This window comes from Schistocerca nitens, chromosome 10 (assembly GCF_023898315.1).
Source record: "Schistocerca nitens isolate TAMUIC-IGC-003100 chromosome 10, iqSchNite1.1, whole genome shotgun sequence".
NCBI lineage: Eukaryota > Metazoa > Arthropoda > Insecta > Orthoptera > Acrididae > Schistocerca > Schistocerca nitens.
The window spans coordinates 45,620,183-45,645,037 of record NC_064623.1 but is presented as its reverse complement, the minus strand read 5'-3'; the positions used below and the strand labels follow the sequence as shown (position 1 = coordinate 45,645,037).

Here is a 24,855-nt window from a genome sequence, read left to right as displayed (position 1 = left end):
TTCTTCTCTAGGTCTTTTCGCTTTGTCACTTGTGAAATATGGCTGCCAAAATTCGTAGTGTTTTACCTAACTTGTTACCTCATTTTGGTTTGAAATTTTTACTAGTGACAAATTTTTCTTAGTCACAGCCATTGCATCTGCTTCAGTCTGTCTCCCATAGTCTACTTTTAGAGGACTTTTGAAAGTATATATTTGTATATCTGTAAATTATATTTGCTTTCAGCCAGTACTATCTGGTTTTTCTGCAAATAATAATGTTCTCAGCAATGTGTTTTTGTAACAGTGTGGTGCAGATGGCTTTGTTTCTAGCCATTTCCGACTATTTGGTCCACACGCAGATAAAAGTAATATAAGTCACACAGACCTCATACTTGTATAACAGGCGAACATCAACAACTTGACCTTATATTTTAAAGAGAAAAAAGAACACGAGCAACATATCAGCCACAACAACCAGTTCCACAGGAAAATTTTGCCCGAATTCCGATAGTACGCATTTATGACCTTCTGAAAGCACAACCGTTAAGCATTGGCATGCATCGGTTGCTTGTCACTCGCTCCAACCCACTGCAGCCATAAAAAGCCCAGGTGCAAAATACTGTAAAGTAGGGTGAGTAAGATGTCTGTGTTCGTAATGTAGGCGAGCCAGGAAGCTATACTGCTTTGTTCATTGTGTCAAAGAGCGCAGCTTCCAACTGGTAGCTGGAACCAGAGATCTTTTTGCTTTGAATACTTTTATGAGCCGGCCGAAGTGGCCGCGCGGTTCTGGCGCTGCAGTCTGGAACCGCGAGACCGCTACGGTCGCAGGTTCGAATCCTGCCTCGGGCATGGATGTGTGTGATGTCCTGATGTGGTTAGGTTTATCTAGTTCTAAGTTCTAGGGGACTAATGACCTCAGAAGTTGAGTCCCATAGTGCTCAGAGTCAATACTTTTATGTTGCGACCCACGGATGCAATGTAGATTAATGAAATGAAACGAACGGGTGTGTCATTAAAGAAATAGCTTAGCACTATTTAGTTATTAACGTTTCTCTTGTGCATTATTTTCTTTGGACTGAAACGCCCACACTGTTAAAGTGAAGTAGTTGCATGATTTTTCAATGTGATTAGCGTGATTAAAATGTAAATGGAACATTATTAACTTCATTTCAGAATAAGTCTTAAGTTGGTTAGATTTATAAATTGTGATTGGGTTGCATGACATCGAATTTCTGTGAGCGTGAGATTGAAATGTTACGTACTCTTTTCATGTAAGAGAGAGAAACAATGTGTTCTCGAACAAGGTTTCAAAAAACGTTCAGGATGCATGGTGCCGCCCTTGACAGTTTCCCTCACGTTCAACATTCCACGAATGGCAGGGTTCTGGTCTTCGCTGTGCCGTACAGTAATTGGTGCCGGCTGCTGTGGCCGAGCGGTTCTATGCGCTTCAGTCCGGAATAGCGCGACTGCTACCGGTCGCAGGTTCGAATCCTGTCTCAGACATGGACTTGTGCGATGTCCTTAAATTAGTTAGGTTTAAGTAGTTCTCAGTTCTAGCGGACTGATGACCTCAGATGTTAAGTCCCATAGTGCTCAGAGCCGTTTGAACCATTTTGATGTAATTGGTGCTTTGGCATTAGGCAGCTGCAGTGGAGCAGAGTGAATGACAGACAAATGGTGTGCGCGCAAAGTTTAAAAACTGTTCATGCAGATGGTCATAACTGCCAACAGTGAGAATTATGGCCAAATTTGCGTACAGCATCGATTGCTGGATCAGATATCTTACAAGCAAGCATTTTTCTCCTTAAGGTACGAGGTAAAGTAGGTGATGTTGCCTTGTAAGTCCCTTATTAGTTTCTGTGTATTATCCAATGAAACATTATTTAAAATTGTAGCGTAGAGTTCGGAGAGGAAAGTAGCTATTGTGACAGCTCTTGGCATCACTACAAGCACTAGGTCTCACTATTCCGAAAATTTTAACTTCTATGTTAGTCTCACAATCATAGTAAAAAATTAGAGACTTTTCGAAAGAATCTATATATCACTGTGTCAAAAACGAAGTATTGTTGTTTGACTGTGCACACAGGTAATACAATTATAGTTACTACAGGGAGAAATGGAGAAGTGTTTATATGAGGAGTAGGATGACGGATTGATGCACTACTTCTAGATCAGCCAAGTGCACAGATTCAGTGAGGGACATGTGTGGTGGACAAATTGAATCATACTAATTGAGAAATAATGTTTCAGAATGATGCAAAGTAACACCGCTACAAAATTCACTTCAGAAAAAAAATGGTTCAAATGGCTCTGAGCGTCATGGGACTTTTCTGAGGTCATCAGTCCCCTAGAACTTAGAACTACTTAAACCTAACTAAGAACACCACACACATCCATGCCCGAGGAAGGATTCGAACCTGCGACCATAGCGGTCGGGCGGTTCCAGCCTGTGGCGCCTAGAACCGCTCGTCCACTCCGGCCGGCTTCACTTCAGAGTTTAAGAATCCATATGTATAATAAAAACGATGGTACGTATATATGTACAGGCATCCATAATTAAAGTTCCATTTTCAAAACGCTATAGGAACAGAGCCACGGCTCAGAAGGACATCAAATTTGAACAGCATATTATTGACCCATGGGGAAAAGTCATGGAACAAAAAACTATTTAACGAAAATTTTAACCATAAATGGCGCTGTAAGCGTCTTAACATAGATGGGGCAGGCTACAAATGCCATATGAATCGTAATGCGAAGGCGACGATTTGAGTTGCACGTTGCATCATCCGTGCCGTTCAATGTCCATGACTGCACAAGTTCGGCAGTCAGCGTTTGTGTCACTGTTAGTTGCGTAGGCCTATCCACCACGGCAAGGTCGTACAACAGCGGAAGGGAAGATCAGTTCTAATTGTACTGAGACCAAAGACCGATTAAAAATGAAAATGACACAGTTTTAAATTGTCTTGTGGCCAAACAACCGCATAAAAAGCAAAATGGCATCCGTTTCTGTCGAGAGACTGGTGCAAAACGTCTTCAGTATACGGTCCACTGTTTTCTTCCACAAACTGAAATGGAGAAACAACACATTTCACAACAAATCAGAATGTCTCGGCGGTCACGTTCAGAACGCATTGTGCAATATGTGCCTTCAATTCAGGTACGTTCTTAATTTGAGCACTGAACACATCTTTTAGATAACCCAACAGCCAGAATCCACACAGATTAAGATCACGTGATCTGGTGACCAGGCTGTAGGAAAGTGACAGCTTATAATTCTCGCATTTCAGAAACGCCCTTGCAGCACCCACTTCACTGGCCTCCAATTCACGGAATGACTCTCTCAGCCTTTACCAATAACAGTAGATGTAACAGGATCCGCAGAACTCATCTCTTCGAAAAAATACGGCCCCACGATAAACGATGCTGTCAAGCCGCACCACACAGTCACCTTTGCAGGATTAAGTGGTACCACTTCATGTGCCTGCGTATTTTCCATTGCCCGTATTCTGGAACCCTTGGAGATGGAAATGGGCTCTTTCTGTCCACAGAATGTTCGTCTAATCATTGTCCACTACTATGCACGCAAGAAATCCCAGAGCGAATGTTTGTCTATCTGGCAGGTCAGCAGGAAGCAACTCCTGAACATGGGTAATTTTGTACGGATAGCAATGCAGGATGTTTCACAGGGTTTTATGCACCATGCTCACAGGCATGTCGTACATTCGGACAATTCCACGTGCACTGCATGTTTCCACATCACCGCTCGACTTCTCTTGCAACGCTATGGCAACATCGCCAACTGACCTTGGATCAGTTGCTTTCCTCCCTCTTCCACACTGCACTTCAAAAGGACCTGTCTTTTTAGAATTTTGTAATAATTTTCCCCAGGCCCTTGGCAGACATCGGATCAATGACTTTTTTCATAGTCTTGAGTGTCTGGAACTTCTGCAGGTCTTGTACAAGAACTTTACCAGAAGTGTACAATCCTTCATAGAGACGGTCATGTTTGGTGTCTTGCACGCAAACTGAGGAACAGCCACGTGCCGTGTGTCTGTTGGTGTGCATATTCTGACGCTTACAGCGCCATCTACTGGTCGAATTTTCGTTAAACATTTTTGCACCATGACATTTCCACCTGCGTTAATAACATGCTGTTCAAATTTGACATTCTCAGCAATGGTTGTCTTTCTACAGCGTTTTGAAACTGAACCTTTAATTATGGGTACTCTACATGTATGTATGTTCCACATTTCTTTCTAAAACACTGGATCAATTTTAACCAAACTTGTTACACAGATCACTTACAGTTTGGAAAGAAACACAGTGGGGATAGGAACCACCTACCTATCAAAGAGCCAGGAATGAAAAAGTATTGTAGCTCATTACACACAAATACCCATACTCTGGTCATCTAGTATTTGAGAATAAGAGCACTTAAGATACTTGCAACAAACTTTATTTCAAACCTTTAGAAAACTACTTCCAGCTAGTGACCCCACAAGAGGATTAAATTAAAATGTTTGTTTCACACTGCATTTTCGCTGTTCATGGCGTAAAATTCAACCAATGAAATTCAGTTTAAGAGAAACCTAAAAGATTTATTGGTGGCCAACCCATTCTACTCCATTGATGAATTTCTCAGTAGAACCAATTGAATGGTTCAAATGGCTCTGAGCACTATGGGACTTAACATCAGTGGTCATCAGTCCCCTAGAACTTAGAACTCCTTAAACCTAACTAACCTAAGGACATCACACACATCCATGCCCGAGGCAGGATTCGAACCTGCGACCGTAGCAGTCGCGCGGTTCCGGATTGAGCGCCTAGAACCGCTAGACCACCACGGCCGGCGGAACCAATTGATTTATATATATATATATATATATATATATATATATATATATATATATAGTTGTATCACACGTTTATTACCTTATAGATAAATAAATAAACTTTCTTTTATATATATATATATATATATATATATAAAAGAAAGTTTATTTATTTATCTATAAGGTAATAAACGTGTGATACAACTACTACAATACTTATTTACAATGAACACATTACTGCACTGAAATGGTGCAAATAAATAAATATATATATATATATATATATATATATATATATATATATATATATATATAACTTCTGCACCATTTCAGTGCAGTAATGTGTTCATTGTAAATAAGTATTGTAGTAGTTGTATCACACGTTTATTACCTTATAGATAAATAAATAAACTTTCTTTTATTTTAAATTCAGTGCATTCGTAGTTGTAAAATGATTCTTTCATATAGTGTTCATTAAGAAATGACGATCATTCCACTTGCGCCCTGTGGAATGGTACATTAGCTTATTTGTCTGAGTTGTAAGTATTTGCCATGTATTGTTGTTTTTCTGACATGTTTTACATCCTGGAGGACCTCCTCACTACGGATCAATTGGAATGAAAGTAAACCTAATCTAATCTAATGAAACGTTTCAGTTTATTACTTCTTTACTACTCACTGTATTTCGGACACATTATGCAGACAGTATTCACATACATCACTCAATGTACCAGAAATGTTATATCATTGTACGACACATAGTTCAGCAGATATGACGTAATAAACACTGAAATGCGTTAAAAAGTGCAGCATCATGCAAGGCGTTTAAATTTGTGATGTCATGGCTACTAACTCCATTTGCAACACTTTTTGCAGACAGCATCTACATCTGCCGCTGAGTGTAGGGACAAAAATATATCATTGTACGACACGTAGTTCAGGAGATATGACGTCAAATACTGAGGTGCTGAAAAACTGCTGCATCATGCATGACATTTTAATTTATTACTCCTTTAGTACTAACTTAATTCGCAACACATTTCACAGGTGGTATCCACACGTGTCGCTGAAGGTACGTACAAAAATGTGTCGCCGTACGACCCATACTTTATGAGATATTACACCAAGTACCAAGATGTGTGGAACTGTGGCATAATGTACGGCATTTTAATTTATTACATCTTTACTACTACTTGTATTTGCAACACATTTCACAGACAGTATTTGCATATGCCGTTGAATGAACCTAGAAAAATGTACCATTGTATGAGATAGTTCAGGACTAATGATATCATAAAGTCTGAAATACGTTAAAAGCTGCATACATCATGTATGGCTTTTTAATTTGTTACTTTTTTACTAGTAATTCTTTTCACAATACATTTAGCAGACAGTAGTCCAATATACCAATGGATGTATGTGAAAAATTATGTCATTGTTCAGCACATAGTTCAGGAATACAACGTCATAAACATGGAACTGGGTGAAAATGAAACAGCAGGGCGCAGTTCGCTAAAGCACAGGTCAGATATGTGTACCAATATGTGTACAATATATACATTTGACATGTGTGTACTCGGGCAAAACCGACCACTGACCGATTTCATCCAAATTTGGTACACTTAATAGTTACAATCCGGAAATGAATACTGTGGGGGTAAGAGCAACTGACCCCCAGTTGGGGTGAGCCTGATAATGTGGAGAGAGAAGGGGAAGGAGGAGACAGACAGATAGTGAAGGGAAAGGAGAACGACATAAGGGAGGAAGAGAAGGACAGAGACAAGGGACAGTAAAATGGACAGAGGAAGGAAAGATGAGGAGCGGAAGAGTGAGGCGCTAGGACTAGATGGACATAGGAGGAAAGAGAAAGAGATGTACAAGGGGAAGGGGGAGGAGGACATGGAAAGAGAGAGGGGAGAAGAGGACAGAGAGGGGGGAAGAGTATATTGAAAAGGGAAGGCCAAGGGTGATGGGTTTACAGGAGGGTGGAGGAGGTGAATGGAGGGGGGGAGGAGGAGGAGATGAACAGAGCGGATAGGAGTAGATGAACAGAGGGGTAGGGGCAGGTTGACAAGAGAGAGAGGGAGGAGGGGTAAGACAGAGAGGAGGGATGGAAGATGCAGACAGAGGGGGTGAAGGATGTGGACAGAGACGAGATCTGGGAGGAGATGGACAAAGTGTGGGTGAAGAAGGAGATGGACTAATAGAAGATTGGAATAAATACATATTTGGGCAAAGCCAGATACTCAGAAACTTAAGAAATAAGATGTGCTTAGATAAAAAGGCTGAAATAGTTTTATGTGCGTTGTGAAAGTGGATTATTTGGACATTCACATTACTAAAGGTAATAATTAAAGATGAATATTAGTAAGTGTAATGACAGTTGAGCGACTTCTAAGCGAGTCTGTATAATAGTATACTTACACAAGTAGATGCCAGCGGAAAAAGATACAGTAAGGCCATCAAAAGGAAGTTCATACCAAAAATCAGCAGCCCATGCAATAACGCCTACTACAGCCAATAATACATCCACCAGGACTTGAATAATCATCCATGGTAAAAACAAGACAGTCTTGCCCTGAAATGTATAAAAAGAAGCTGGCATTAAGGGTACATAATTGTCTCTCTAATTTAATACCTGTTATGGTGGCAGCACTATGTATATGTCATCATGAAAAGAAAATTCTCTGAGATACATTGATAAAAAAAAGAATCATTTCCACAAAACGTATAAGATGTGCTTCTTACCAAAATCAGATACTCTACGTATGATGGTTATGCTCCTTCTGGCTGCTTCTGGCCTTCTCTCCCCTCATCAATGATTTGTGGTCCCCATCCCACCATTACCAACCCCATCCCCATTCCCCCTCCTTCTCTCACATTCCTACAGTCGAATTACCTTACATATAAGTTAAATATTACATTCTGATCAGTGGATAATCTGCAGATCGTGATATTTTAAGAAATACTTCAGAGCGAAGATCACATTGAAATATTTACTCTGAGCTGACGACCAGTTACAATATATCTTAGCTATCACATTTGGATCTGCATTATGACAGCCAAACATTGCATTTGTAAATTTATTTTCTATGCAAGTAGTAATGAAATATGTAATTATAATGTTTTACATATACGTAACAACTTAGGCAGCTAGGTGGATGCCTTGTAACAGATGTTATTTTTTGAATTTACATTACATAAATTATACAATTCGCTTATCAGAGATCTGTACAGTAACTAAAGTAATCCAAATCTGAAGCTAAAGCAAATTTCAGACATTTTATACAGACTGTACTGTAGTAACAGCTGTCAATATATAAGCCTTCATGAAGGAGCAATATCGTCATTTAAGTAATAAACTGCTAAGATTTTTTTAATTAGCTACATATAAGTCATATCTATTAGACTGAAAAGCAATCCATCCAAAGTCTTTTTTTCATTTCTACTTGCATAGACAATATCTTTACAAATGCATTGTGTGTCAATGTTATAATGTGTATCTGAAGATGACAGCAAAGTACTTTTGAAACTGGTCATGAAGTCAAAATAGATATTTTCAATCAGTCTTGGTTCTGAGGAATTTCTTCAGATATTATCCATAAATGGTGGTCTATTATCCCTTTGGGATGGATAGATAAAAATCTTTATTTATTACATTCATCCTATTCCTGATTTATTCTTGATAATTTCTTAACCAATCAGGATAATCTATTATCCTTAATGTGATAATTTGTTAAAAAGTATGGCTGTCTGAGATGCCACTACCCCACCGCTCTTATCCTTATTATTGACTTGTTGTTGTTGTTGTTGTGGTCTTCAGTCCTGAGACTGGTTTGATGCAGCTCTCCATGCTATTCTATCCTGTGCAAGGTTCTTCATCTCCCAGTACTTACTGCAACCTACATCCTTTTGAATCTGTTTAGTGTATTCATTTCTTGGTCTCCTTCTAAGATTTTTACCCTCCACGCTGCTCTCCAATTCTAAATTTGTGATCCCTTGATGCCTCAGAACATGCCCTACCAACCGGTCCCTTCATCTTGTCAAGTTGTGCCACAAACTCCTCTTCTCCCCAATCCTATTCAATACCCCCTCATTAGTTATGTGATCTATCCATCTAATCTTCAGCATTCTTCTGTAGCACCACATTTCGAAAGCTTCTATTCTCTTCTTGTCCAAACTATTTATCGTCCATGTTTCACTTCCATACATGGCTACACTCCATACAAATACTTTCAGAAACGACTGCCTGAAACTTAAATCTATACTCGATGTTAACAAATTTCTCTTCTTCACAAACGATTTCCTTGCCATTGCCAGTCTACATTTTATATCCTCTCTACTTCGACCATCATCAGTTATTTTGCTCCCCAAATAGCAAAACTTCTATACTACTTTAAGTGTCTCATTTCTTAATCTAATTCCCGCAGCATCACCTGACTTAATTCGACTACATTCCATGATCCTCGTTGTGCTTTCGTTGATGTTCATCTTATATCCTCTAGACACTGTCCATTCCGTTCAACTGCTCTTCCAAGTCCTTTGCTGTCTCTGACAGAATCACAATGTCATCGGCGAACCTCAAAGTTTTTATTTCTTCTCCATGGATTTTAATACCTACTCCGAATTTTTCTTTCGTTTCCATTACTGCTTGCTCAATATACAGGTTGAATAACATCGGGGAGAGGCTACAACCCTGTCTCACTCCCTTCCCAACCACTGCTTCCCTTTCATGCCCCTCGATTCTTATAACTGCCATCTGGTTTCTGTACAAATTGTAAATAGCCTTTCGCTCCCTGTATTTTGCCCCTGCCGCCTTTAGAATTTGAAAGAGAGTATTCCAGTCAACATTGTTAAAAGCTATCTCTAAGTCTAGAAAAGCTAGATACGTAGGTTTGTCTTTCCTTAATCTTTCTTCTAAGATAAGTCGTAGGGTCAGTATTGCCTCACGTGTTCTAACATTTCTAAAGAATCCAAACTGATCTTCACCGAGGTCGACTTCTGCCAGTTTCTCCATTCGTCTGTAAAGAATTCGCGTTATTCTTTTGCAGCTGTGACTTATTAAACTGATAGGTTATTTTCACATCTGTCAGCACCTGCTTTCTTTGGGATTGGGATTATTACATTCTTTTTGAAGTCTGAGGGTATTTCGCCTGTCTCATGCATCTTGCTCACCAGATAGTGGAGTTTTGTCAGGAATGGCTCTCCCATGGCCGTTAGTAGTTCTAATGGAATGTTTTCTACTCCCAGGGCCTTGTTTCGACTATGATCTTTCAGTGCTCTGTCAAACTATTCACGCAATATCGTATCTCCGATTTCATCTTCATCTACATCCTCTTCCATTTCCATAACATTGTCCTCATGTACATCGCCCTTGTATAGAACCTCTATATACTCCTTCCACATTTATGCTTTCCCTTCTTTCCTTAGAACTGGGTTTCCATCTGAGCTCTTGATATTCATGGAAATGGTTCTCTTTTCTCCAAAGGTCTCTTTAATTTTCCTGTAGGCAGCATATTTGGTACCCCTAGTGAGATAAGCCTCTATATCCTTACATTTGTCCTCTAGCCATACCTGCTTAGCCATTTTGCACTGCCTGTCGATCTCATTTTTGAGACGTTTGTATTCCTTTTTGCTTGCTTCATTTACTGCATTTTAATATTTTTTCCTTTCATCAGTTAAATTCAATATTTCTTCTGTTACCCAAGGATTTCTACTAGTCCTCGTCTTTTTGGCTACTAGATCCTCTGCTGCTTTCACAACTTCATCTCTCAAAGCTACCCATTCTTCTTCTGTTGTATTTCTTTCCCCCATTCCTGTCAGTTGTTCCCTTATGCTCTCCCTGGAAGTCTGTACAACCTCTGGTTTAGTCAGTTTATCCAGGTTCCATCTCCTTAAATTCCGACCTTTTTGCAGTTTCCTCAGTTTTAATCTACAGTTCATAACCAATAGATTGTGGTCAGAGTCCACATCTGCCCCTGGAAATGTCTTACAATTTAAAATCTGGATCCTAAATCTGTCTTACCATTATATAATCTATATGATGCCTTTTAGTATCTCCAGGGTTCTTCTATGTATACAACCTTCTTTCATGATTCTTGAACCAAGTGTTAGCTATGATTAATTTATGCTCTGTGCAAAATTCTACCAGACGGCTTCCTCTTTCATTTGTTACCCCCAATCCATAGTCACCTACTATGTTTCCTTCTCTCCCTTTTCCTACTCTCAAATTCTAGTCGCCCATGACTATTAAATATTCGTTTCCATTCACTACCTGAATAATTTCTTTATCATACATTTCATCAATTTCTTCATCATCTGCAGAGCTACTTGGCATATAAACTTGTACTACTGTAGTAGGTGTGGGCTTCGTGTCTATCTTGGCCACAATAATGCGTTCACTATGCTGTTTGTATTAGCTTACCCGCACTCCTATTTTTTTATTCATTATTAAACCTACTCCTGCATTACCCATATTTGATTTTGTATTTATAACCCTGTATTCACCTGACCAAAAGTCTTGTTCCTCCTGCCACCGAACTTCACTAATTCCCACTATATCTAACTTTAACCTATCCATTTACCTTTTTAAATTTTCTAATCCACCTGCCCGATTAAATCCATAGGACGCCAGTTTTCTTTCTCCTGATAACGACGTCCTCTTGAGTAGTCCCCGCCCAGAGAGCCGAATGGGGGACTATTTTACCTCCAGAATATTTTACCCAAGAGGACGCCATCATCATTTAATCATACAGTAAAGCTGCATGCCCCCAGGAATAATTATGGCTGTAGTTTCCCCTTGCTTTCAGCCATTCACAGTACCAGCATAGCAAGGCCATTTTGGTTAGTATTACAAGGCCAGATCAGTCAATCATCCAGACTGTTGCTCCTGCAACTACTGAAAAGGCTGTTGCCCTTCTTCAGGAACCACACGTTTGTCTGGCCTCTCAACAGATACCCCTCCGTTGTGGTTGCACCAACGGTACGGCCATCTGTATTGCTGAGGCACGCAAGCCTTCCCACCAACGGCAGGGTCCATGGTTCATGGGGGGGGGGGGGGGGGGAATTACTGACTTAATTAGGATAATTTGTTACCCCATATAGCGGATTCAAGATGGCTGCTACTACGACATGATAATCAATGATAGTCCTCTAAGTATAAAAAAGGTGAGAGCTTGAAAAACAGCAAAACTGTTTTCCTGTTAAAACAATAAGTCATGTTTTATTGCATTATTCAATTATTTTGAGCACTGGTAAGCAACATTCAGCGACTTTTTACTAAAATCCGGATGTACCTGACAGCTGATGTAATGAGCTCAGCAACTTTTTATGCTTAAACCAGACGAATGTTTGTGTATATGTGGGTAACATTATTAGAGCAAAGAGAAATGTAGGAATGCTTATTTAATGTTTAAATCAGCAGTATTTATTCATTTTTCAAACAAAATACGCGCTTGCTGTGTAACAATAACACTTTGTAGATGTTGGTTTCATTTTTTAAATGGTGTACACTCCTGTTAGGTAACAAACTGTGGTGGTGCAGGACTCATTTTTTAATCAAATCACACCAGCGGCCTCCCTGCTTCTATGTTTATCAATTATAATTCCCCCAGACTGTGTATAGCAATAGTTGATAGTGGTATTTATTTATCATGAAGTGGGGACGTTTTATTTAAACAGAACCACTGCAGATGCCAATCTCATTTGTATAGCGCACTGCTGGCCAAGTGCGGGATGCATTATGTAAGGGTCAGCAACCCCACAGTGCTGCGGTCAGTAAGGGGGCTGCCACATTTTGTGGCACCCAGATGATGCCATGGCCAGGTGTGTCTCCGCTCTTATCTGCAGAGTCCTACCAGCCCTGACGTAGAGCCATGAATGGTTTTTGCTTCCACATATGAAAAAACCTGAACTAGCAGCTGAATACTATTGTAAACGTTTCTTGCCGAAAAATGATTCTGAAAACTAAATTTCCCAGTTCATCGTAAAGCTTGGGTTCAGTTCATGTTTGTGAAGCATTTTAAACAATTTCCCTATAAATTTCATCCATCCCATAAGCGTATATCCTCTCGTCATAGTGCACTGTATAGCAACGTCTCTCATTTAAGTTATCAACAATATTATGCCTTGCTTATGAGGAGAGTACAGCAATCGCCATAACCCAATTTCCCAGAAACTTCGCTCAGTGGAAGGGGAGCCAAAATAAGTGAAAATTTGACTTCGTTTGTCTGTAGATACTAGAACGTTTCTGACAAAATGTCTGTTAAAGTTTTCAACTTCACTTGTGTTTTAGCATTAGGTAAACTGAGTCCTAATAGTGGCCTACTGGCTAGCATCACGGCCTCTCACTTTTGTGTCCTGTGTTCAAAACCATATTATTGTTTTTATTTTATTTTAGTGTTTTGATTTATCTATCCATGTCCATAGAAGGTTACTACAAGAATGTTCCTTATAAAGTTAGAGGACACGAGAGCATTATACAAATTATTAAATTGTAACTGTGTTCCACAATATGCATCACAAATTTATTATATAATATGTGTATGATATTTTTAGATGTTGCAATCTTTTTATATTCTCATATCCTTATATTACACCCTTACATCAATTCTTAATTTTTACTTTTTATTCTTATGTTTATTTTTCAGGAAGTTTTGGTGCATTCCCTTGGATGATACCAACCACACAAACAATTGAAACAGAAACTCTGAATACCATCAGCATCACACAAAGGCAGGTTTGCCACTGTGACATTTCTTCATGTGAACTTAACTCCGGAAATTCTGCCGAAGATTTCATTCGTTGGCAATAATTTTGTGGCAAAACCACACATAATGGGTCACTTTTACAAAAACTGAGGCTTGCAACTGATTATGAATCAAGGTACACTAAAAGAATTTCACCAAAAACAACTTCAAATAATTTTTTTTTCAAACAATGGAAAATCAAGGATGGAAGGTAACAATTTTATGAGAAGGAAAATTGCTACCCATCATATAGTGTAGATGCTGAGTTGTAGATAGGAACAACAAAAAGACTCTCACAATTATAGTTTTCAGCTGTTTAAGCCTTCATCAACAATAGGCAGACACATTGTGCATGTGAGATGTGTTTGGGTGAGTGTGTGTGTGTGTGTGTGTGTGTGTGTGTGTGGGTGTGCGTGCACATCTGTCTATTATTGTTGAAGGTTTTAACAGCTGAAAACTATAATTGTGAGAGTCGTTTTGTTGTGCCTATCTGTGACTCAGCATCTCCGCTACATGGTGAGTGGCAACTTTCTGTCTCATAATATTGTCAAATAATTTTTTTACTCATTTATTTTTTTTTACTTCATTCACCAGACATATTAGTAGATGATAATAGATCCAGTATTATCAGAGCATTCCACATCTTCTTGTGTGTATGTTGTTAACATTTCTCCTACACATTGTTTCCATACAGATCTGTAAGTTTACAACTTTTCCAAATGACCTACCATAAATGTGCCTATTTTGTCAATTTCAAACTCTGCAAATGACTTTCTGTTGCTAGATGCATAATATTCAATTCACCAAATTTAGATACATTACACTGACCCCATTCTCTCCCACCCTATGGTAACTTCTGACTTTAACTGGTTTGCATTACCTTTATTTTTTTTACTTTGCTTGTTCAGTAGTGTTCTGGATGGGAAATAACGTTCACCTGGGTGTGACATCTTGTATTCAGAAGAAACTAAGGCTCATATTTTAACAAATATACACCACTAAAATTTTCTGAAAGTATGTGTTGTATTGTGTGCAATAATAACATGGATGAAAAAAACACACATATTGCTAATCATAAGACACATGTATGATTACAGATCTCTGACCACAAATCACAGTCATCAAAAACAACTCAAACTAATTGGATTTTGCAGTAGCTATTGCTTCAGCCTGCCTGGCTAGCCACTCGGTCTAACGCGCTGCTTTCCAAGTGGGAAGACGTGCCGGTCCCCGGCACGAATCTGCCTGGTGGATTAGTGTCAAGGTTCACTGTGCCAGCCAGCCTGTGGATGGTTTTTAGGGCGGTTTTCCATCTGCCTTGGGCTGGTTCCCCTTATTCCACCTCAGTTACACTGTGCCAGCGATTGCTCCGCAGACACTGTCTCCACATACGCGTACACCATAGTTACTCTACCACACAAACATTTGGGCTTACACTCGTCTGGTATGAGACGTTCCCGGGGGTCCACTGGGGCCGAACCGCACAGTAACCCTGGGTTCGGTGTGGGGCGGCGGTGGGGTGGGTGGACTGCTGTGACATGTTGTGGGGTTGTGAACCACTGAGGGCTACAGCGGGACGAAGGCTCTACTTCATTTCTAGGTCCCCAGTTCAATACACAATACACAATGTCTTGCTTTACGGCAAAAGAATGCAAAATAGCTGTCAAGCTACAGCTGTTATTTATGGATGATGCTGATGAAGTTGGCACATGGTGGTACCATATAACAAGGCGAATCAGAAACCCAAAAGAGCACCACAAGTTCATAGAGCTTTGCAATAGGTTTCACTTTACTGTGCAAGAAGGCACTATGAAGTGGGAAGTTTTGTCACTTTAATGAAGCTACACCATTAAATTTCCTACCTAAGTGGGTGTTTTGGGGCGGAGAGTAACAGTATCTGTACAAAACAAACGAAGGTTGCTTTTTGTAATATGCAAGTATGATTACAGATGTCTGATCATAAATAAAAGAATTCTATCCTGTATTCAAACAAAACTGTCTACATGATTAACTATCAAAATACATAAAATTTAGAGTACAAAACACAGGTACTGGTACTGTCATAATTTAAGTGTTCTATAGCATTAAAAAATGCACATGGATCACATACTGACACAACTGATAAAATAACGTTACTTGATTGACTGATTGTGGCAGACCCACAACGCAACCATACAGGTATAAATGATCCAGTGGACAGCTTATGAAAGTCCATGAGGCTCACTGAAGTTCATGTGGTCGTCTATAAGAAGACAGATACACTGGAATGCTGTAAAGAATTGTAGCAAGCACTGGAGATGATTGATAATTGGATAGGAGCGTGAGTTAACAGTGAACGGAAGTAACTGTAACCCAATACACATTTTTAGACCAAGAAATCCAGTACTCCAGGTTTACACTATTGACGACAAGTCACTAGAAAAAGTAAAAATCGTAAATTATTAGAAGGAACCATATAGAGTGGCCCAAAATGAGATGACTTCATGAAACAAAACGTAGGAAAAGCAGATGTTAGGTTGGGATTCATTGGAAGGATTTTACGGAAATGTAGCCCATCCACGAATAAACTGCGTTACCAAACACTTCATCAATCTATTTTTGAGTACTAGTCATCAGTCCTTCACCATTACCAGTCATATTACTAAAAAGAGTACAGAGGATTCAACAAAGAGGAGCATGCATATGATCGTTTAGTCAGCTCGAGAGCATTACGGAGGTGCTAAATGAACTCTAGCACAGCTGTGTGCAGCTAAGGCGGCGGGTGGTGTGGGACGATGCGCAGTAGCAAGGCAAAGAGCCTCCCGTGACCAGCCAATAGCGTCATTTCGCCTAGGGAGCGGGAGCGGGGGGAGGGGGGGGAGGGGCAAATCTTCATATTCTCGAAGGAAAAATGCGCTTGTTGGTCTATCAATTATTCACATCAATGCTGGTTTTTGAACATTTCTGAGCACATTCTAAGTTCATTTCTGAACGAATCATAAGTCGATCGTTGAATGCGTGCACAGTGCCGCTTAGGGGAATCCCTGTCGCATCAAGAAATAAAAAGCTTTCCTATAGACAAAAGGAGATGGGGCTATACGAGCTGAGCCGAATGAACCCGAACGGATGAATGCCAATCGCTGTTTGTTGATGTGGTTGCTTGGCCGTGCGAATGATGTGTTGTTATAATTACTAGCGAAATCTGTAGATTCAAACTATCAAAGTGGAAATAAACGACTAAATGGAATAACAGGTAAAAATGGTTACATATCATCTTCTCAGTGTATCCAAGAAATTGAAATTTTGACAGAAAATTTTTGCCAGATCCTAACACTACTGGGCGCCAGTTGTACTTTCCCTGGTCAGCAGCCGCTTACATTCTGTTCTCGGAAAAACGCGGAAAACGCGTTGTACGAACACGTAATAACGCCTACCTGGAAAATGAACGTGGGATAACCGAACCGGTGATTCTGGCAGGGTCAGTGAAGTTAACCAGGAAATAAGTTTTGAAACTGGCAGGTATAGTCACAGAATTAGTGATAACAAGATTGGTTGTTAGAACGAGGAAGGAGAAGAAATGGTGGCATTACACAAATTATATGGAAGACTATGACGATTCCAAATTTAATAACAATTTCGTTCTACTACTACTTCTCGATCTCATGGTTGAGAAACTGGAGCATATGAAACTATTTCCTAACATAAAACATTTTGCTTATAACAGGCCTAATAGGCAGTTGATACTGGTACTTCGTCAATTATATTCTGTCGTTTTATTTACGTAAATGAGGCAGATAAAAATGACCGTTTGTGCCAAAAATGTCTCGCTTATTTGATCTGTGTAATTGTAACAATATTTAAAAGGCCTATTTTGTTTTATCTAACAGACGGCGACAAAATAGACGTAATCAAATCGAGAAACCACACCAGTCTTGGGTACTATTCTTAATAACAGCCTTTTCAGTATTACACAACGACATTTTGATTTTTCTTGTAGCAAAACGATTGACGAACTTTAATGACGTAATAGATTCTTTCACAGAAGGGGAAGCATGCTGTGTAAAGCTGTAGCAAGATTACAGAGTGAAAAAAAAGCTGGGACCTAGGGATTGAAGACGTCTGTACTGTCTTGCTTGTCTCTTCTCCCTACTGTTTTTATGTTTCCTGTATTTAACTTTGTCACTAAAAGAGAAAATTGTTATGTAATAGTCAATCAAGAGTGCAAATTCTCTGAAGAGTTCTTACTCTTCCTGTTACAAATAATCCCATCCAGTATTACTCGTGAGGTTCTTTCTCTTTTCTTAAAAAAAAAAAAAAACGGGGGGGGGGGGGGTAGGATAACAAAGCGGCGGACTGGGAGCAGGAGAGGCACCACAGAACATTTTAATGTGCACTGTCCTGAATTTAGGTTTGATGACTTCCATTAGAAAATATACTCGTTTAAATTCTACAGAGCGAAATACAGTGATGTGCGATAGAAGAATCCTGCGTAAAGATGCATGGCACTGCACTTTATCACGCTTGAGACCAAATAACATGTCTTACATTTCCTCGAACACATATGTATTATATAGCAACCTCTTCAGAAAGATACGCGCTACAGAACGAACGTATTTTTGAAAAAAAAATTTTTTTTTCAGTTTTTGAGTTCCTGTCTGAAATGTTCGAGTGGGAGGGGGGATGGGGCCACTATCAAGTTTTTGGTTCAGAAATATTGTAGATCCGGGACTGTTTGAACGTGTAGTGGTGATTTCTTCTCCAGTTTACGTGCGTGGACGAGTGTATTGTTTGTGAAATGTTCGTTATGGATGCCGAACCAGAGACGCGCCAAGCGCTACACAGGCAAACAAGAGCTATAGTGCTCCGGGTGTACAACGTCTTCAGAAGAGAAGCCAAAGCCGACGACTCGACACCACTTGGGTGGTTGCTAAAACGCTCGCAGCAGCTGAGCCCTGCCGTGTGGGACTGCGAATTGTGTGCAGTGTATCTCCAGCGAAGCGAACACATGTGTCGAAGCCAGTGGGTTGGCATCTTTTAATGGGGAATAACAGGGTGACGGCCGAGAAAACTCGACCTTTTTACAGAATTCAAATGTTTAAACATTGAAGACTTATTCCCCAAAATACACTCCTGGAAATGGAAAAAAGAACACATTGACACCGGTGTGTCAGACCCACCATACTTGCTCCGGACACTGCGAGAGGGCTGTACAAGCAATGATCACACGCACGGCACAGCGGACACACCAGGAACCGCGGTGTTGGCCGTCGAATGGCGCTAGCTGCGCAGCATGTGTGCACCGCCGCCGTCAGTGTCAGCCAGTTTGCCGTGGCATACGGAGCTCCATCGCAGTCTTTAACACTGGTAGCATGCCGCGACAGCGTGGACGTGAACCGTATGTGCAGTTGACGGACTTTGAGCGAGGGCGTATAGTGGGCATGCGGGAGGCCGGGTGGACGTACCGCCGAATTGCTCAACACGTGGGGCGTGAGGTCTCCACAGTACATCGATGTTGTCGCCAGTGGTCGGCGGAAGGTGCACGTGCCCGTCGACCTGGGACCGGACCGCAGCGACGCACGGATGCACGCCAAGACCGTAGGATCCTACTCAGTGCCGTAGGGGACCGCACCGCCACTTTCCAGCAAATTAGGGACACTGTTGCTCCTGGGGTATCGGCGAGGACCATTCGCAACCGTCTCCATGAAGCTGGGCTACGGTCCCGCACACCGTTAGGCCGTCTTCCGCTCACGCCCCAACATCGTGCAGCCCGCCTCCAGTGGTGTCGCGACAGGCGTGAATGGAGGGACGAATGGAGACGTGTCGTCTTCAGCGATGAGAGTCGCTTCTGCCTTGGTGCTAATGATGGTCGTATGCGTGTTTGGCGCCGTGCAGGTGAGCGCCACAATCAGGACTGCATACGACCGAGGCACACAGGGCCAACACCCGGCATCATGGTGTGGGGAGCGATCTCCTACACTGGCCGTACACCACTGGTGATCGTCGAGGGGACACTGAATAGTGCACGGTACATCCAAACCGTCATCGAACCCATCGTTCTACCATTCCTAGACCGGCAAGGGAACTTGCTGTTCCAACAGGACAATGCACGTCCGCATGTATCCCGTGCCACCCAACGTGCTCTAGAAGGTGTAAGTCAACTACCCTGGCCAGCAAGATCTCCGGATCTGTCCCCCATTGAGCATGTTTGGGACTGGATGAAGCGTCGTCTCACGCGGTCTGCACGTCCAGCACGAACGCTGGTCCAACTGAGGCGCCAGGTGGAAATGGCATGGCAAGCCGCTCCACAGGACTACATCCAGCATCTCTACGATCGTCTCCATGGGAGAATAGCAGCGTGCATTGCTGCGAAAGGTGGATATACACTGTACTAGTGGCGACATTGTGCATGCTCTGTTGCCTGTGTCTATGTGCCTGTGGTTCTGTCAGTGTGATCATGTGATGTATCTGACCCCAGGAATGTGTCAATAAAGTTTCCCCTTCCTGGGACAATGAATTCACAGTGTTCTTATTTCAATTTCCAGGAGTGTATTATGCACCGACTCCAAAAAGTAACGATTGTGTGAGCGTTTGAAGCCGAGCGTGCACGGCACGCCTCGGCGCTAGAGAACCGGTTGCCACAAGTCGTTATCGATGCCATTGCTCCTATTTATTACCGATTTGAGTAAACCTGATTTGCTGGAAGGTTGTTTGGGCGGTTTTACTCAAAATGTGACCGAAAGTTTCAGTAGTCTCATTTGGGGATATGCTCTGAAAATAACATCCAACCGAAGCGAAACTGTAAACATTGTTTCAGATGTGGCCGTATCTCTATTCAATGTAGGCCACACTATATTACAATGAAATGAACACCCTCAGCTGCTTACAGGCGTTGACATACGTCAACGGGGACAGATGAAACTGTGTGCCCCGACCGGGACTCGCACCCGGGATCTCCTGCTTACATGGCAGACGCTCTATCCATCTGGGCGACCGGGGACACAGAGGATAGCGCGACTGCAGGGATTTATATCTGGCACGCCTCCCACGATACACACATTCTCAACGTATTGTCCCGCATTACATTCGTAGTGCCCCCGCCCATTATACTCATTACTCGCACTGAGTTCGGGCACTGTTTGTGTATTCGCACATGTGTGAAAGAACAGACACCATCTTAGTATATATATATAAATATATATAAATATAAATATAAATATATATATATATATATATATATATATATATATATATATATATATATATATATATAGTTAAGGCTCACCGGCCACTTGACCATCTTCTTCTTCTGTGCGAATGCACAAACAGTGCCCGAGCTCTTACGGGAATCGGCAACGCGCCGCGAGTAATGAGTACAACGGGCGGTTGCACTACGAATGTAGTGCGGGACAATACGTTGAGAATGTGGGTTTCGCGGGAGGCGTGCCAGAGATAAATCCCTGCAGTCGCACTATCCTCTGTGTCCTCGGTGGCTCAGATGCATAGATCGTCTGCCATGTAAGCAGGAGATCCCGGGTTCGAGTCCCGGTCGGGGCACACATTTTCATCTGTCCCCGTTGACAACTGTCAACGCCTGTAAGCAGCTAAGGGTGTTCATTTCATTGTAATTTCGTTCTAATGAGCTGCATGGTCACCGATGGTATCTGTTCTTTCGGACATGTCCGAAAGAACAGATACCATCTTAGTATACATACTATATTTAATTCACGTGGCAAATGCCCTTCAAATCAAAATCGGTGATGAAATGTGGCGATGCTGTGAAGACAGAGACGCAAACGGCGATGTGCTCAGCGAAGAAAAGGGCTTTCAGGAGGAAAATAAGGTCTTATCAGGTCAAAGTAGAAGGAGGCGGCCATCCACCATCCGCGCCGGTAGTTATTACAAACCATTCATCGATGATATCCCGTAAGTTTCAAACTTTGTCCTCTTTTTTTTATAAATACTGTACTTGTCACACTTTAAACGCGTTTTCTTCGGCATGGTGTAGTCGCCCACGCTACAATTTTCATCCCATTATGTAGAGGATACGCTATTTTGTCCTGTTTTTGTTTATGTATACATGTTATTTAGGACACGAAACACACTAGGCAATGCATGGTTGTTATTCTCTTAAACGTGGGAAGCTACACTCCTGGAAATTGAAATAAGAACACCGTGAATTCATTGTCCCAGGAAGGGGAAACTTTATTGACACATTCCTGGGGTCAGATACATCACATTATCACACTGACAGAACCACAGGCACATAGACACAGGCAACAGAGCATGCACAATGTCGGCACTAGTACAGTGTATATCCACCTTTCGCAGCAATGCAGGCTGCTATTCTCCCATGGAGACGATCGTAGAGATGCTGGATGTAGTCCTGTGGAACGGCTTGCCATGCCATTTCTACCTGGCGCCTCAGTTGGACCAGCGTTCGTGCTGGACGTGCAGACCGCGTGAGACGACGCTTCATCCAGTCCCAAACATGCTCAATGGGGGACAGATCCGGAGATCTTGCTGGCCAGGGTAGTTGACTTACACCTTCTAGAGCACTTTGGGTGGCACGGGATACATGCGGACGTGCATTGTCCTGTTGGAACAGCAAGTTCCCTTGCCAGTCTAGGAATGGTAGAACGATGGGTTCGATGACGGTTTGGATGTACCGTGCACTATTCAGTGTCCCCTCGACGATCACCAGTGGTGTACGGCCAGTGTAGGAGATCGCTCCCCACACCATGATGCCGGGTGTTGGCCCTGTGTGCCTCGGTCGTATGCAGTCCTGATTGTGGCGCTCACCTGCACGGCGCCAAACACGCATACGACCATCATTGGCACCAAGGCAGAAGCGACTCTCATCGCTGAAGACGACACGTCTCCATTCGTCCCTCCATTCACACCTGTCGCGACACCACTGGAGGCGGGCTGCACGATGTTGGGGCGTGAGCGGAAGACGGCCTAACGGTGTGCGGGACCGTAGCCCAGCTTCATGGAGACGGTTGCGAATGGTCCTCGCCGATACCCCAGGAGCAACAGTGTCCCTAATTTGCTGGGAAGTGTCGGTGCGGTCCCCTACGGCACTGCGTAGGATCCTACGGTCTTGGCGTGCATCCGTGCGTCGCTGCGGTCCGGTCCCAGGTCGACGGGCACGTGCACCTTCCGCCGACCACTGACGACAACATCGATGTACTGTGGAGACCTCACGCCCCACGTGTTGAGCAATTCGGCGGTACATCCACCCGGCCTCCCGCATGCCCACTATACGCCCTCGCTCAAAGTCCGCCACCTGCACATACGGTTCACGTCCACGCTGTCGCGGCATGTTACCAGTGTTAAAGACTGCGATGGAGCTCCGTATGCCACGGCAAACTGGCTGACACTGACGGCGGCGGTGCACGAATGCTGCGCAGCTAGCACCATTCGACGGCCAACACCGCGGTTCCTGGTGTGTCCGCTTTGCCGTACGTGTGATCATTGCTTTTACAGCCCTCTCGCAGTGTCCGGAGCAAGTATGGTGGGTCTGACACACCGGTGTCAATGTGTTCTTTTTTCCATTTCCAGGAGTGTATTATACAATGCATATTTACAAAAGGATGTACTCCTAATCGACCAGTTGGAAAATTGTATATAATAGTCTAATATGTTCTGCATCAAATGTGGACCGAGCCCCAGACTTAATAACGAAACAGAATATTGAATTTACAGAAGCATTTTTCGGAGAGAAAGTGCGTAATTATCTTCATCGTATGGTCCAGGCCTCTTCGTATATGGAAGCAAAAACATGCAGGGCGCTAAGTCAAAGCTGGTAGTGGTTGTGTGATAATGGAGCTGAAATGAGTCTGGCAGTGGCATTGTCTGGGTGACACAGATGTGTGGCAGCATTCATAGTGGCCGAAGTGCTGCACAGGGCTGCTCACCCCTGCATTGCATAGGGGAGCCAGTAATGTCTTTCAGGATCAATCCCACTAGATGGATCATGTTCCTTCAAAAAGAAGTCCTTGCTTCAGCAATTCTTAAACACTATCTGATACACTGCTACACATATGCATGGGGGCTGTTGTACTCACCAAACATGAAACATATAATCAGGGGGCTATCAGTGTAATTTGTTTAAAAATCAGATCCGCACCTCCAACTTGTAATTTTCATGTAGCAAGAGTGTACTTAGTTAATAAAATGAACCTAACTATACACTAATTATTTAGCAGCACGAGTACTCTTTATTTGAAAAATGAACAAACACCGCTGGTTTAAACATTACAACGCTACACCTGTCCTTGTCCTGATATGTTACCTACCTAACCATTCATCACCAACTCGCCCCCCTCCCTCAACACACACACACGCACACACACATGCATACACATCCAGTGCAAGCACTAGCACATAGTGAGGTACTTACAGCAGGTGTTGGCTGCTATGCAACACTGACTTTGCTACTGGGTGAAAATAAAGCAAGTGTTATGTAATAGAGTGTGCTGATTCCGATTTTGCAATCAGAAATGTTGTAGGTCGTCTGTATTTAAAATTATTGCTGAAACTGATATGGTATTAAAAGCCTGTACATGGGTTAATATGTAGCTGCATCAATGAGCTGTTTTTGATATATGTTTGTGTGTGTGTGTGTGTGTGTGTGTGTGTATGTGAGTGCATTCTCAAGGTTACTCTATTTTATGGATCTACGGAAAGATAAGTGTGCAGTAGTAAAAATAAAATGGGAGACTTGAACAGATTCTTACTAATCCGCGACAAGTTCTAACTTGTCTGCGAGCAACAGCACGCAGGCAGGTTTCAACAGGTTTTATAAAAATTAGTTCCCATGTAGTTTCTCCTATTTGTCCATCAGTCTGTTTCAGAGATGACTAGACAATAGTTTATGGAATTCTGTGTTTTATTAATCAACAATCGCAGTAACATGCAGTTATGTGATTTCGTGTAAGACGATTCGGTAATTGGTATATGGTGATTCAGTAAACGAAAGACGAATAGGCGTAGTTGTGTGAATTGTCCGGACTGCTTCTGCTACATTTGTGGCAAATGTACAACGTCCGATCAGCGCAAGAACATGACCAGAAAGCTATGTACAGCTTAAAATATTACTTCAGATGTGAAAGCAGAGATCAAACAAAATCCTGGGCTCTTCATCTTCATTGCACTGTCTGTTACTCTGAATGAACCCAGTGGTTAAATGGTATGCGAAATCGAATGCCTTTTGCAGTTCCCATGATTTGGCGGGGACAGAAAGATCACTGCTATGATTGCTATTTATGCTTGACCAACATATCCGGGTGGAGGAAGAAGGACAAGTCAAAAACCGT

The 24,855-nt window shown here is 42.1% G+C and overlaps 1 protein-coding gene across 1 annotated transcript in view; it reads right to left on the bottom strand.

Moving 5' to 3' along the window:
* The window catches only part of LOC126210285 (uncharacterized), a 278,066-nt gene that overhangs the window by 4,614 nt on the left and 248,597 nt on the right, over positions 1-24,855 (bottom strand). Inside the window, exon 11 of the mRNA XM_049939481.1 lies at positions 7,236-7,389. Coding sequence (XP_049795438.1) covers positions 7,236-7,389 — 154 coding nt within the window. The remainder of the gene's footprint in view (positions 1-7,235; positions 7,390-24,855) is intronic.